General features: G+C 41.3%; 1 protein-coding gene across 6 annotated transcripts in view; it reads left to right on the top strand.

Moving 5' to 3' along the window:
• The window catches only part of slmapa (sarcolemma associated protein a), an 89,232-nt gene that overhangs the window by 21,483 nt on the left and 51,852 nt on the right, over positions 1-15,897 (top strand). For all 6 annotated transcript variants that reach the window (XM_076988790.1, XM_076988683.1, XM_076988782.1 and 3 more), the window contains 2 exons: positions 7,120-7,267; positions 10,070-10,142. In XM_076988790.1, coding sequence (XP_076844905.1) covers positions 7,120-7,267; positions 10,070-10,142 — 221 coding nt within the window. The remainder of the gene's footprint in view (positions 1-7,119; positions 7,268-10,069; positions 10,143-15,897) is intronic.

Here is a 15,897-nt window from a genome sequence, read left to right as displayed (position 1 = left end):
CCTGAACTGAAGTTCAGATGTGATTGAATGCTGTTCTTGGGCTCTGTGTTAACTAGAAGCTGAAATCCATCATCAACTACAGAAAATGACCTCATGTTCCTTTTTCAATAAGAGTGTTACCACTGTGTTTGGTTATTTCTTGGGCTTGTACTAGTCTGAATAAGTGAAGCTATAAAGGCACTCTGTACAGCTGTCTGGCCTTTGAGCACTTTTTTCCCCCTCATAGGCAGTGTCTGAAGCTTTTCATTGTTTGCACTGTAAATGCTTCATCATATTTGTTGTTTGTCATTGGTATAGGCCATGGTTGTCCTGCAATATTTGAACATTCTTTTAGGCTTCTCAGCTACCTTGTTTCAGGAAACGGGGAAGCCAAAAATGTTGCTACATGTCTGATTTAAAAGATGGAGCAACCTCTATCTTTAATTCACCAGTTTCTATTGTAGAACAGAAGAAGCTGTAAAGTCATTAAGGAGGATAGATACTGTGGTGTATGGGAGCATGACGTGTGATGTGCTTGTGTGGATAAAACCCTGGTTTACAAGGTTTTTGTTTCCTTTATAATTCTTGGTGTGCCAGATAGGATGATTTCAATGCCGTTCCTGTAATCTTCATGGCAATACCTGTCGTGTAGAGTTTTTGAGAAATTAAATGGGTCCGTCTGATCATGCAGCAACTTGTTTGCACATGCTCCGGCAAACCTGACCTCGCCTATGACCGTTGCCATGACAATGTAACCTAATTTCAGCAGCACTGATGAGTTCTACGTCAGAGTATCAAATGTTTTTTATTCAATAATGCGTTAAAACCTTTGCGTCCACATGCTTGTAAAATGTTGCGGCAATGTTGTGTAATAGCTGTGTTTCGTATGTGGTGAATTCACCCTGAAGGCACAGGAAAGGAACTTTACTGCACTAATTAAGGTGTATGAGCTGTACTTCTGATACAAATAGAAGATCAGGATAAGACATTCATATATATATTCATATTCATACATGTTGCGCAAGTTGTGCTGCTTCTGCGATCTTGGCTTGAAGGCACCATCCATGCCCTTTACCACCCCGATGATATGGACGGAGTAGATGTGATTTACTGTTACTTCTGTGACGAATGTATCAGGAATTACACTGAATATCCAAACCTTGCCCCAACCAGTGAGACCACGGAGTCCAGTGTCCAGAGATGTATAGTAACGAAGTAGAACTACTTCACTACTGTACTTGAGTACTAAAATGCTGTATCTGTACTTTACTAGAGTATTTTCTTTCTCCTACTTCCACTTTTAGTTTAGTCTAACTTCCATTAGTTTAATACTTTTACTTCGATACGTTAGCTGGTGCTGTCACCGGATCAAGCGATTAAGCTGTCTTATGAGAAAACTGTGCATGCTCCGGTCGCGTCCCGCCTTTTACTCTGCTGTCTGTCTTCACTGAACACTTGAGCTTCATAAGGTATACTTGATGGGTACGTGCGGCAAAATGACAAAATTGCGGTTGCTCCGCCCATGCGCGTTGGCCCCGCGTGCGGTCGCGTCACGAGGTCATGCACCACTCGATTTTTGTGCGGGCGAAGTTACAAGGTGGAATTCATGCATTTGTATGGCACTTTCAATGTCCATTTTCAATATTTCAGTATTAGTAAGCTCTAGTTAGGTTAGATATCTTAACTAACTCACCTAATTATGTTCATTACTCGCTGCAGTATTCACTTAACATTAACTGGCAATCACAAAGGCGATATCTTGCAGAGTTGTGTTTTCAGCAACGGTAATGCGTGTTTTTCGTGCTAACTAATCGTGTGCCCATTTTTATAGTGTAGTGTTTTTTATAGGGTAAACGTAAATGCAGAGGCTCACACTTAGAACCCGACAGACAGATTTTACGTCCAAAATACACCTTGTTTTCTCAGCTAAGTTAATGCTAACTTCTGCATCAAACCTATGACTTAGCGGGACATATGTTATCTGTTTTTTTATTTTATTTATTTATTTATTTATTGCTACTTGTTTTTACATACAGAACAGTTTCTGTAATCTTGACAGCTTTGATTTGTAAGTGTTATATTACAAATTTGATAAACTTTCTGTAGTGTAAACAGTCTGTTTACTGACTCCTCTGTCTTAAGTTTAAAGGCTGTTTTGCTGCACACTGCAAACAGAATGTCTACACATCCAAACCCATTGGACATGCAGTTCATATGAAAAATGTATGACTGTGTACAGATTTTGTTGACTCTTGGACCTATCAGTAACAAACAATGCAAATGGCTCGACCAAGACATTGGGGAGATGGAGAAGTGGTACCATGGGAAGTGGAGTCTATATATGCTGGTTGACTTTTGTTGGACTCTTATACGTGAGGCATCAGACGGTAACAAGTGAAAATCTGTGGCAAAACATTAAAAAAATTGCTTCCTGTTGGTGGTGCTTAAAAGCTAGTGTACACCAATAGATAATTAACAATAGGTAATGCTTAGTTGCCTGTTTCTCAGAAACCCTACGTGATTCAGATGTTTCAAATACATATATGAATACTAATACCCCTAACCAAAAAGGATCGAGGAAACAATTTCCCAAAATGTTGATACTCCCCTGGTGTTCAAGAAATGCAATTGTTACATTTAGGGATGCAAATTATCGATTAATTCATTAATCGTTAGTTGACTGATCTTATCGATCGACTTTCGATTAATCGATAAGCGGCGTTTTTCACCTGAATTTCAGTGTTTCAATAGGGCTTTTAAAAATATCAGCTAAATATACTGCTCAAAAAAATTAAGGGAACACTAAAATAACACATCCTAGATCTCAATTAATAAAAATCTTTGAAATCAGTTGAAAATCTCTCATTTCTACCTGTTGTCTGTTCCATTTGCACACAATCAGTGTTGCTTCCTATCTGAACACGAAGTGTGGATGACCTGGAGTTACATTGTGTTGTTTAAGTGTTCCCTTTATTTTTTTGAGCAGTGTAGTTAAAACACTTTGTTCAAAAAGTATATATTATATTATGATAATTATATTGTATTATATTATATATTGCTCAAGTAATTATGCATGAGGAAATTTTTATGGTATAACAAAATAATTCATTTTAAAAAAGGAATAAATTAAGGACTGGCTCAGTTCAATTTGAAACATTAGACATTAAAAAAAATGTTTAAAAAAAAGAAGAAATTAAATAGAGAGCCAAACAGAATATTATTGAGCCCATGTTTGGACAATGTTTCTAGCTTTGTAGTGAACACATGCTGTAACGCGACCGGAGAGTGCCCAAGTTTCCACAACATCATTGAGCTTGTCAGTTAAACTGTCAGCGGTGTGTCTATCCGACATGTTCGTCGTAATCAGCACTGCAGATTTTAGCTGCCAGTTCTCGTCAGTGTAGTGGCACGTCACGGTAATGTAACTTTCTGTTAGAGCCGTCCAACAATCTGTTGTAAGGGCTACAGCAGTAGCTAGCTTTGTTTTTAGCTCACTCTTCTTTATTCGTAGCGAGCTTCAAAAACGCTCGCCTTCCCAGTGTAGCTGTGATTTTAGGTTGACCAGGTGCAGTGGTGATATGCAGGACAGCTGCACGGTGTTCAAATGATAATTGAGTGAGCTAGTGGAACTGTTATACTTCAATACCGCATTACACAGAGAATATTTGACTTCTTTGCCTAAATTAACAATGTTGAAATTGTAGCGACTACTACTCCTCGCAGCGAATTCCCTAACAGACAGGCACTTGGTCCTTTAAGTGACACTGGGGGAGCGGAGAGAGAACGGTGCTATTGTTTGAGTTGCGTGGAAAATAAAGTTTCCCTCATCGGGATTTTCTGGATTACGCAGTTTCTGTCTTGTTTCCCGAACCCGCTTCAAAATGGTCCCACACCGCACGTCTTTTCGCCCGCTTCATTTTGTTTGCCACTCTGGTCTTTCGCGACACGTGTTCACTTCTCGTTCTTACACTCTGTTCAAGTTACTACAGTAGCACGCTAAAACGATTAATCGTGATTAATACATTTTGATCGACTAACCTCTTGATCGACAATTAATCGAAAGTCGATTAATCATTTGCATCCCTAGTTGAAATTGTAGCGACTACTACTCCTCGCAGCGAGTTCCCTAACAGACAGGCACTTGGCCCTTTAAGTGACACTGGGAGAGCGGCGCCTGCGCGCGCCAGGCGAGGGGAAGAGAACAGTGCTATTGTTTGAGTTGCATGGAAAATAAAGTTTCCCTCCTTGGGATTTTCTGGATTACGCAGTTTCTGCCTCGTTTCCCGAACACGCTTCAAAATGGTCCCACACCGCACGTCTTTTCGCCCGCTTCATTTTGTTTTCCACTCTGGTCTTTCGCGACACGTGTTCACCTCTCGTTCTTACGCTCTGTTCAAGTTAATACAGGAGCGCTCTCTAATGATTAATCGTGATTAATACATTTTGATCGAGTAACGTCTTAATCGACAATTAATCGAAAGTCGATTAATCATTTGCATCCCTAGTTACATTGCATTATAAGCAGAATCCACCTCCACGACACACACTGCTTCATTTTTGTTTCATGATGTGTCATTACATCTGTAATGCTAGCTTGTGTTCAGTATCAGCATTTTCCATTTGTTGTAGGTATTGTCAGTGACTTCACAATGCTGAAGCAAAGTGCGCCAGACACAAATATCCACAATTTTCACCTGCAGCTGTAATAGACAGGCCAGTGAGTAATGCCATAATTCCCCTTCAGGAGACAAGAACTAGATTGACTCTCTTGCTCTCATAACCATGGATGGATGTCATCAGGGTTCAAATCTGCAAACTCCAGATCATTGGGCAAACATGATGTGAGAAAATCATAGAAATGTGCTCTACCCACATACATATAGGTATAATAGAATACAGCCTGTATAAGAACTTGAATGGTCAGATGTAACCCATAGCCAGACGTAGCCTGTTTTAAATTCAGCATTTGAAATGATTCTGCAGAGTACAATAACTTTATTTTCCCCCAAGTATGCTAGCGCTGCTGAAAAGCACTAGTTAGTGGTGGACTTCACAACCGTTTTCACCAGTTGTCTTCTGCAGAAGTAGCATATCTGTACATGCTAAGCTGTTTCACAGTTTGTGATTGTTAAACAGTAGTGAACTAACTTAAACCAGAGCTTTTTCCTTTTTCCAGTTTCTTTTGCTTAAATTTCCTTAGTGATGAACTCTGCGGTTCATGCAGTGTGCTGTGACTTGCATTTTTAAGTGTGTTAATTTCAACAAACTTGCGTTTTGGTTGTCCTTTTGTTTAGTTGGCTATTCAGCACTGCCAATATTGTTCTGGCTGGCACTCCAATAAGACATAACTACTTATATAGATATGTTTATTTTAACATGTGTCTCTGTGACATAAAACAGGGAAATATAATTGAACACGTAGGTGCATGACTCTTGTCTAGTCTTCAATATTCATTTTTTCAGTACAGTAACCTACACTTTTTTGTAATTTTGTATAAATAAATTTAGGGTACAAAATTCCTAGAAATTTGACGAGATGTGAGGGCTAATTTATTGTAGTATTATGAACAGAAATCTAGGTTAATTAGATTACTGACTCTAGAAGTCCCCAAATGCTAGCTAGCATAAAAATGCTGGCAGATATCAGGCCATAGTCATTTGGCTGCATACATTTGACATCTTAGTTCCTAGTGCTTGAAAAGTAGGTTATGTGTAGTTTACATTCAGCTTTGTGAGCTTCCACAATTTTGCTGTCTAACCAAAATTGCGTGGAATGCCTCTGAGCTGTTAATGAAACACAGGTTCAGCTGAAGCGGTGGCTGAGGCCTCACCAGAACTCCTGATGTAGTGCTGCCCCCTCCTTCAGCTTACGTTCTGAACTCTAGCTGATTGGCTGGTTTCATTGCATTCCTGTAATGGTGTTCAAATAATGAGGCGGTAGCTATACACTCTTTGCCCTCACAGTACAGAGTGCATTTTCTGGGTCCATTTTTCTTGTGAGAAAAGTAGTTTTAATTAAAAATGCTTGGCTGTGGGGCGTGTAGCGGGTATTGAGCAGTATGTACCTATTTTAGTGAGATTGTAGAACAGACCTCATGCGATGCTTCAGATTCTAAATATAATGACTGTTATGCACATGCAGTATCTCAAATTTATTATCAACAGGTTGCTTGCTTAACATATTAGCCCCAATGTTAAGTTGGAGATGCACCGAATATTCGGCAGCCAAAATGATTATTACAAAAACTATTTACTCTGACATTTTTTATGCTGGTAAGTCAAGTTGTGTTGTCCAGTAGGTTTTTGCTTTAAAATGAAAAGATAATACTGAAAATGAAGTTGTGCTCATTTATTTTAGTGATGTGTTCAATGCTGTTGACCAGACTATGCAAGAAATGTGAAATGTAACTTGGAAATCATTAACTATGCACTGTGCACTTTATGTGGAAGGGAAAAACCACATTTGAAATGACCACAAGCTTAACAGTAAAATCAATAATTAACATTATCTTGTTAGTTAATAGTGTGGGATTCAAGTATTAAAAATAAAACTGAAACCTGCAGCCTCTGCTGTGTAAATAAACCACTCCACTCCAGATGCTGAAGCAGCACTGCCCTCACCAGGGCCGAGTAGCAGCTCTGCCCGTGTGCCAACACACTGCAGGGCTGTAAGAGGCAGCGCTTATGTTGGGGGCGATGTTTCCGCCATTGAATGGCCCTCGTGTATCAGAGGGTGGCTGTGAGGCTGATGGTTGGGAGGTAAAGCTGTATTTGGCCCTTCTGTGGGATGGCCGTTGTCTGGGGCTAGCGGGCGGGTGAGCCAAGTCCAGTCATGCTGAGGCTCCAACACTGGCAAATGTTACTTGGCAGGGTAGGAACTGAACTGGAGCACTCTGCTATTGTACTGAAGGTATAATGAAAGCAAATAAGCACAGTAACTTTAACGGTTCCCAAAGATGGCACTCAAGGCCTCAAGTGTACATCCTGGCTCCCTGTGTAGTAAGGTGTAGTGCTGAGACTAACCGTGGTGGGCCTGCAGTCCATGTACTTCCTGATCATGGCTTGGTTCAAGGCTCAAGCACTTCCTCGTTCCCCATGCTGGCTTGTCCCTAACTTTTTCCCCCTCGCTACTTTCCACAGTTCTATCTCCAGGACACTAAGAGCAGCAATGGCACCTTCATAAACAGCCAGCGTCTGAGTCGGGGTTCTGAGGAGAGTCCCCCATGTGAAGTGCTCTCAGGTGACATCATCCAGTTCGGAGTGGACGTGACTGAGAACACCCGCAAAGGTATGACCGCGTTCATCAACACCGCGCCCTGAGTGTGTATGTGAAGGTCCTGCACACAATGGATTTAAGCATTGTAACTGTACATTCAGTATGTACATTCATTCACTAGTATGCAAACCTTTGAGTTTAATTATGCTTCTATCTAATGTGTGGCAGCTTGTGTTGATGAATTTTCAGTGCACCCAGAAAACATTTAATTTTAACAGAAAGGAAGATATTTAACATGTACAAAGCATGCTTGTTATTTTAAGATGAAGAAAGATCATATTAAGTGGTGTTTGGGATATTGACATTAAATTGGTAATCATTTACTTTGTGGAATTCATCTACTGGACTGTTTGACTAAGACAGCACAGTGGTGCAGAATGTTGTTATCGAATGCTTCTCAGTGTCCTCCAAATGTTGTCTACTTATTATCTTTCCAAGCATGCTATATACATGTTGCATATCTACCATCAAAATCAAATGACTTCTAGGCACGCCAAGTTTATTTATTTGTTTTTTGAAACCTGCACATTTGGCAATATATGCATACAAGCATAATTAAGTACTATATATGCATGTGTAAGTTATCATGCACAAATGTTTGTAGTGTATACACACATGCATACAAGTATGTTTATATATGTTTAATGTAGGTGTAAGTGTTTTCATATGCATGAAGTAGTGTGTGCAGAAGTGACATTATCCAGTTTTTTTATTGCAAGTCACATCATCCTAGTGTTGTACAATGTTATCGCACATTTCACATTTTCTTCATCATGTAGGCCTAGCTTGCATGCCTCTGGACATGATTGTGTGTGTTTTAGGGATGTCCCGATCCAGCTTTTTGAACTTCCGATCCGATACCGATATTTATTTGCACTTCCGATCCGATACCGATATCGGCCGATACCGGCCTATCCGAGCATGTATTAAAGTTTAAAGTTATTTAGCCAACTTACTTTGTTGTCAAACTCATGTTGAAAAGTGTTTTACTCTTGATAACAAGTAGCCAGCTGAATTAGGTGTGTTTGAATAATACACAATGGTTGGTAAGGAGAAACTGACCTGTTTATTTAGCAATTAATAAACTCAAAATAGACAAAATATTAAATAACAAACAGAAATAGCATCAGTAAACCAAGGATTAAAAAGCCACAAGTGCAAATAATATTGTAAATTATATAAAAAAAAAAAACACACAACCTGAGTGGAAAATAGTCTATTATTAACATTAACATCATCAGTGCTCTTGAACAAGTGTAAACCAAAGCTTAAAAAAAAATCCGTGCACATATCGTAAACAAATTAAAAGCAAAATGCCTTCTACTCCACACTTTGCTGCTCCATCCCCATCTATAGGCTACACTCCCTTCAATTCAAACGTTTCTGCCAGTGTTAGTTGTGTAGGACCTTTCTTCTTGTCTTCGGTTTTCATTAGAAACTCGTCATGTTGTTTATGGTGGTATTTCGCTAAATGCTTGATTAGATTGGTGGTATTAAAAGTTCTTACAGCCTTACCACAACGCTTGACTTTACTGTGGCATATATTGCACTCTACCTCTTCGTCTTTGTCATCCTTTAAGGTAAAATAATCCCACACAACTGACCGATAACTTCAAATTAACACGGCGGTCCGAGATGCCACGGAGCTAAATTGGGGCAGAAACTACGCTCGTGTGCTGAAGGTGTGCTGGAAAATGCGGACCGGATTTTACTCTCACTAGCAAAAACTGGAATGGATTATCTAAATGGGTGCGCAGGAAAACCGGGATCGGACTTAAAAAAACTGGATCGGGAGTCTGGATCGGCATTTTCTCGTGTCTGCCGATCCGATATCGATACGCATTTTTTGCTAATATCTGCGGCCGATCCGATCCAAATATCGGATCGGGACAACCCTAGTGTGTTTACATTCACGCACACGCATCTCTGTATGGGTGTGCGCACGATTGTGTGTGTGTGTGTGTGTGTGTGTGTGTGTGTGTGTGTGTGTGTGTGTGTGTGTGTGTGTGTGTAAGCATGCTTTTCTGTGGTTGTGCTTGTTTGTGCGCTGTGTTGGTGCGCGTGAAATGAAGATGCTCTGTTAGGAGGATGGCGAAATATTTGAAATGGCTTTCTGGCTGCATGATGTAAGCCTGCTGGCAGAATGTTGGTTTCGAAACCCTAGAGCACTTTGATAGCTGCCCTGAAGGTGTTGTAATGATGGCAGCTGAAGTGAAGCCTTTACCATCAGATATGAATGCAAAGTAACTCGGTCATGCAGAACGTATTAAGAAAAAATGCTGCTGCAGCAGACAGGATCAGTGAGAACATGGTCAGAGTTGGAGAAAAGCTGTAAGAAGACCAGCTTCAGGTTCTAAGCTCATCAGAGTGGTGAATTAAGATTTTTTTTTGTTTGAAGTGAGTCTGTGTTGCTGTTTTTTGGCTTCATTCTTCGCTGTAACTTTGTGTTGGGCTTCTGGGTGTTATGGAATTTTGAGCCTCGTTACTAAAATGGGAACACTGATTGTTCGAGGTTGTGTTGGCAGCTACGTGCCATGTAGGTGTGTTGTAGCTAAAGAAACTTGGCTTGTGAAGCTGTTAGACTAGATATTGTCAGCTTCATACTTGGGCAGCTTATACAAGGGAGTGCCTCAAATCAACTTTTCCACTACACCATTCACCAGAATAATATTTATTTTGCATAATAAATTGTGATGTAAGTAAACTGTGGGGTGCTGTTGGTCGATGTCAAATACATCTGTACTTGAGTGCTTGTAGTACAGATGACGAACTTGTTGTCCTAACTTTGTTTTCCTGCTTTCTTTTTGTCTGTAGTCACTCATGGTTGTATAGTGTCAACCATCAAGCTCTTCCTACCAGATGGCATGGAAGCTCGGCGCCGATCAGAGTAAGAGCTGTTTTCGGATCACTCATCTCACCTCAGTACCACAATACCTCAGCACACAAAGTGCTTCCCCCCAACAACAGTTGACACTTGGCTTAGGGCTTTACCCTTACCTTCATGTTCCTAGTACTGGCCTTGAGACATTCTGGGGCAGCTTTTTTTGTTTATGGCCTACAAATGTGATGGTCATTAGGGCTGAACGATTTTGGAAAATAATCTAATTGCAATTTTTTATCTATAAATTGCGATTGCGATTTAAAATCGCGATTTTTTCCCACTGTTTTCAGGAAACTGTTTCGGCATTTTTTTTATACAGCTCAGATACAGGGTTGCCAACTTTTCAAGATCGCTTGGAGTGATACTTGAACCTGGAGGAGGTGGCGAACGTAATTTGTTGTTGGGGGGGGGGGGTGTAAAATTGACTAAATTTAAGTATTATTATTATATTGTGATCGATCGATCGCCTGTGGTTGGCGCCAGAGCGAACTAGTAACTTTTTTTTATCTAAGACGCTCAATGCGTGAGAGTTGGCAGCCCTGCAGGTATAGCAACCTGGCTAAAATATGTGGGTGAGGGCATTTGGTAGCGCACATCCAGTGTGTTTAACAAAGCCATGGAGCCGGGCTTGTTCACTATATTAACGGACATCATGTCTTTCACTATGAACTCCGTTACTGCCCGAGTTATTTCAGCGTGCTGCTTCGAATTACATCAATAAGGAGATACACTTTCAAACGGTTCGGTTAGTGAACCCTGTCTGCTGGACCGCGGTCAAGCTATCCGCGCTTTTGCGATTCATCCGCGCTTTAAATCCTATTGCGCCTATATGCGTGATTTTACGGTATTTCGCTGCTCACCGCATACTAAACCTGTATAAGCGCAGAGAAACACTTTTGCGTATTTGAAGATGCAGCACTGGTCGTTGGCATTTTAGCCTTACAAATATCATACGAGGCTTTGTGGTGTTTTTTAAATGCTGAAGAAGGTTTGTAGTGTTACCTCGCGTCGTAGTAACAGTAGCAAGGCACGTTTTACACAGTACCTGACGTTGAGCAGCATCTTTTTAAAAGCCAAAGTAATTTCACACAACTTATGTGCTGCCCCTCTTTGGTATTAGACTTTCAGTTGTGTCAGCTTCTGTCGAGCCTGAAGCCATTGTGCAACAAGTTAAAGTGCGCTGTGTTAACTTCACTTCTCCACCTCCCTGCCTCCTGCTCGAGTTTGCTCCGTTCGTCCTCGGCTCGCTCCCAAGTCACGTGACCAGTTTAAATCGCAGCCTGTGCGATTAGAGAATTGCGTTTTCAAATATCGCGAGATTATTGCAAATGCAATTAATCGTTCAGCCCTAATGGTCATACATCACCACATGGTGCACTGCATGCGAGTCCCCTCAACGCCGCCTTCCTCTGAAGTGCAGCTCAGCCTGCTGATAGTGACCGAGATTTAATTAAACAATTTACCATTGTTCATGCCATTCTGTTTGATTCTGCTTAATTGGATAGGTTACTCAACAAGACAGGAATAAAATGCTAAATAGTTGTGATATTTATGAATTTAATTGAGTTTAAGATCATGATAGGTTGTTGAATATGTGGAGAATAGGCATGTATCTCCAAATATCTACAAAACGATGCTCAGATTGTTCATGTAAATGTGCATTTTCATGTAAATCAGCTTGAGGTTCTGCTGATAATTGTGCTGTTAACCCTATGAAGTATATTTTTTCCCTTTCAAACCTGTGTGTGTACACCATTAGATGTAGGTCATTATTAATTAATAGTTTGTAGAAGCTGCATCTCATTAATTGTATATTTTACAATATACAATTTGATATAAGGGGTCCACGAGATATCACTCAATTGTTTTGAATAAGAATATTGTTTTTCAGTATATTGCAATGATTTTGTAGACAATTGTGTTTTATTAAAAATAAAACACATCCCAATTTTAGTACTAAGCATTAATTGCACAATGAATAACTGTTTATAAATGTCTGTCAAATTTTCCAGGTGGAAAAAAGACGAAATCTCGCCCTTGCGTTCTGTTTGACTTTGTGTCTCAATACTTTGCACCGAGTTCTGTTTGTTTTGTGATGAGAGAGATATCCTGACGGTGTACTAAAGGGACACAGGACTCTGTTCCCAGGGTTCAGACCCAGGCTGAGCTAGGCTTCCTTGGGCTGTGCCTCTGGCCTCCAGCCTTGGCAAGGCCTGTGGAAATGCACTATGTACTGTACACTGGCATCCATGCTAATTCTGACCCAGCAGCCAGCTTTAGATGCTCTCCCCATTTAGTCCAACACTTGGCAGTGAACACAGCTAAATTAATGTGTAACCTTGTAGGTCCGTCTTTCAAGTGCAGTGAAGTGACCTCCCCCCCAGCAGAAAACCCCCAAAAGCAACCCTTAAAAAATAACAACGCGTTGTTTCTTTATTTGGAAGCGTTGTTAATGTTTACTTTTACACATTGCTTTTATGGTTCTCAGGTGACCCCTCTCCTTCTAGGAGAGATTCAGGTCTTAACTGTGCCTGAGCTAGCTTTGCCCTGAGATGTCTATGCCACTGTAAATGGATGGTGAGTGTCAAATGTTTTGTAAGAAAAGTGTAAGCTGGTTTTACAGAAAACGATAGGTTTGTGTTTGAGATGCAGCAATTGATTTGTTCATATTGTGCTGGTCTATTTTTCTTTCATCCCTTCTTTACTGTGACCTTGCACATTCACTTGAGCCTAGTCTCAAGCTGACTTCTTCCTCAGCCTCACGCTCCTTCCCATCTCACTGTGGGCTCGCTGCTCTGTGCCACACACCCACAGGAACGTCATTCAGAGAGACCGGACACACATTGTGTCCAGAAGCTGCAGCAGGCTTCCAAACGGGAGCTCTCGCGTTGCCGATGCTCTCGCGCTCGTCTCCCAGGCTGGGTCTGTGTTAATTGAGGTATTTATAGATGCCACACGCTGTTGCGGAGAGCTCCAACCTGGAGTGTGTCCAGTCAGGGCGAGACGCCAGCCGCGGCTCCTCTTGATTGTGAGTGTGTGCACTTCAATGCACGCCTTGCAGTGTAAGGGGTGGGTGACTGCACACGTGATCACTGTGTGGTGGTTTTTTTTTTTGTGGTTATTTGTTGCGAGATTGGTTGAGGGGCTTGAGAGCATAGAGCCCCCATACTCAAATAGCGGCCCGCGGGCCTTTTTAGGCCCACCGGACATCTATTTCTGGCCCGTGAGCTGTTTTGTAGTTTTTTTTTTTTTTTCCTTATGATTATTTTTTCAATCGTGCTATCCGCTCTTATTTTGAAATCGCGCACCACGATCTCAAGACGAGGCTGGGGATTGCCCCCAAATACGTATGCCCCCCCCCCCCCCCCCCCCCCCCAAAAAAAAAATCAATTTATGTTCACACACACCCCCCAATTTATGAATTTATGTTCACCCCACAATGGTTCAAATCTCACTCCAAGTGATCTTGAAAAGTTGCCAACCCTGCTTAGACGTTATATTGTTATGATACGTTATCATACACAGTCACAATAAATGGCCCCTTGAGTCATTGAAAAAAATATATTGTGGCCCCCCATCATTTCTATTTGAGTACCCCTGGCCTAGAGGATTGAGGCCTCGCCACCCGTGTGGTTCTTCACTAGTCCGCCAACGTTCTAGCATGCTGTCTAAACATCTGCTAAAGGTATTTTCCACTTTTTATATAAAAGTGTACATAAAAACAGGCACGGCTCTTGGGGAGGAACAAGTGTGTTCCTGTGTGATTTGGGTCATTTCCCCTCGAGAGCGGAGGGATATCGGGGAGTGGAGAAGTGAAACGGCGCTGTGAGGCTGAGCGCGGTGACATTGGTGACAGGTGATGTTTCGCCTGGACCTCATCTTGGCTGCTGCTGCATCTTTGCTCTGCGCCCTGCACGCTGTCCTCTAATTGAGCGGATTTTGAGAAAACTAGAAACCAAGAGTTGACATGTTTCCAGTCTGCTCAGAACACGGGCTTTTTATGGCATGCTCTTCCCTTTTGGAGCCTGTCCCCATTTATTGTCACCGTGGCAAAATAGACTTGAAATGCTTACAAGTCGAACCCCTCTGGTAGTATTCTATCTGAAATGGTATTGTATTAAAAACAAACAGAAAAACCATCCAAACCCATAAAACAAAGAATGTTCATTTAATGTTGTTGACTGTGGCAATACATGTATTTAGTTTGAGGATCTCTGTAGCTATACCGAGACTGACGTGGTTTATTTTGAGTGCTGAGAGGCTCAGCCTGTGCTGGAATGAGTTGGTTCAGTGGATGCCATCCGCGTGGGAGCCTCTCAATAAAGCCCTTTTTGTTCATGATAAAATCAGTACTGAAAAATTCTTCCCCTAATTCCAAAACTGTTCTGAAGAAGAACGTTGAGTGCTTCCTCAGTGGGAACCAGAAAGTCTGAGGTAACTAAAGATGAGTGAACATATGATTGCTGGGGGAGTCCATGACACAGCATGCTTCTGCTGATGGTGGCCAGGTGGCTTTAAGATGCCTCCCCAAACAATTGCGGAGAGCGTGTGTTGCTTCAGGCTTGGCAAAGAACTGCTGCTGTGACTCATCACCGGCTTACATAAACCTGAGTAGATATGCATGCACGCATGTCTGTGTGTGTCTGTGTGTACACACATGCCCTCACACAGAGTAGACAGAGTGCCTAGGCATATACACAGTTATAATGTGTGGCGGAATATAGCTACCAATGTCTTCCACAAAAACGCTTCACATTTGCTGCTCTGCTGAACATGTAAACAGTTTAACAGTTTCCTGAAGTTGAGACGCTAAAAGTAGAAATCAGTGAGGTGTCCTTATCACATAGAGAAAGCCCCATAGATCTTGATCTACTCCATGGATGACTCAACTTGGAGTGAGTGCATTTATGTAGAACAATGCAGATTCTTGTAGGTCTTGCGTTTTTTTTCTGGAATGCATCCTGACCTGCTCCCTTGATTTCTGCTGCATATTTTCCAGAGTGCTAGACATGGGAGCCACAGCTAGGGGATCAGGTTCTGCCATCGTTCTGGCCTGAGTTCTGCGCAAAGTGACAACTGGGCTCTTCTTTATTAAGTCATATGTGTGGAACCCTGCCAAAGTCACGGTTGTGAAAATTGAAATACCTAATTTTCTGTGAAAAGCAGGGAAATTGGAGGAATTTATGCATTTGTTTCACATATAATATATATGAATGTTTTCTCTTAAGGCTGCCTTAATTGTATAGAGCACCTCACACAGCTCAGGTTTTTAAATATCAGGGACATCACATAAGTAACTAGCCACATTTCTGTCACTTAAGAAAATCAGTCATGTATGGGCCGTTTTATCTTTATCCTTTAGGCTCCATTATCATTTTATCACCCTCGTCAAAACACTGACGTGCACTTTCATAATTCTCATTTCAAGCCTAAGTGTTCACTGCTCGCCAGACCATTAGCCCTGTTGGCTGTTAGCTTAGCATTACGGATTGGCTTGCGTGGCCAAGTTTATATATGTCTGCTTGAAACCCAATTTTAGTAACAATTTCAGAAAAGGTTTGAAACTTTCTGAAAATAACCAGTTTTATCGTGAGTTTAGTAGGGGCTTAAGAGTATATCTTTAAATGTACAATAATCTAAACATCTTGTGCTGAAGTTTATCTTTGACCCTCAGCACAGGGAGTGGCTTAAGTCATACTGCTTTGTTTGGAAGAGGATAGGCTTGCCTTGCTTTGATATAGCAGGCATGAACCCCCTCAAC

Source organism: Brachyhypopomus gauderio, chromosome 1 (genome assembly GCF_052324685.1).
Source record: "Brachyhypopomus gauderio isolate BG-103 chromosome 1, BGAUD_0.2, whole genome shotgun sequence".
Lineage (NCBI taxonomy): Eukaryota > Metazoa > Chordata > Actinopteri > Gymnotiformes > Hypopomidae > Brachyhypopomus > Brachyhypopomus gauderio.
The sequence above is the reverse complement of the archived record's forward strand: the minus strand, read 5'-3'. Positions and strand labels throughout refer to the sequence as shown.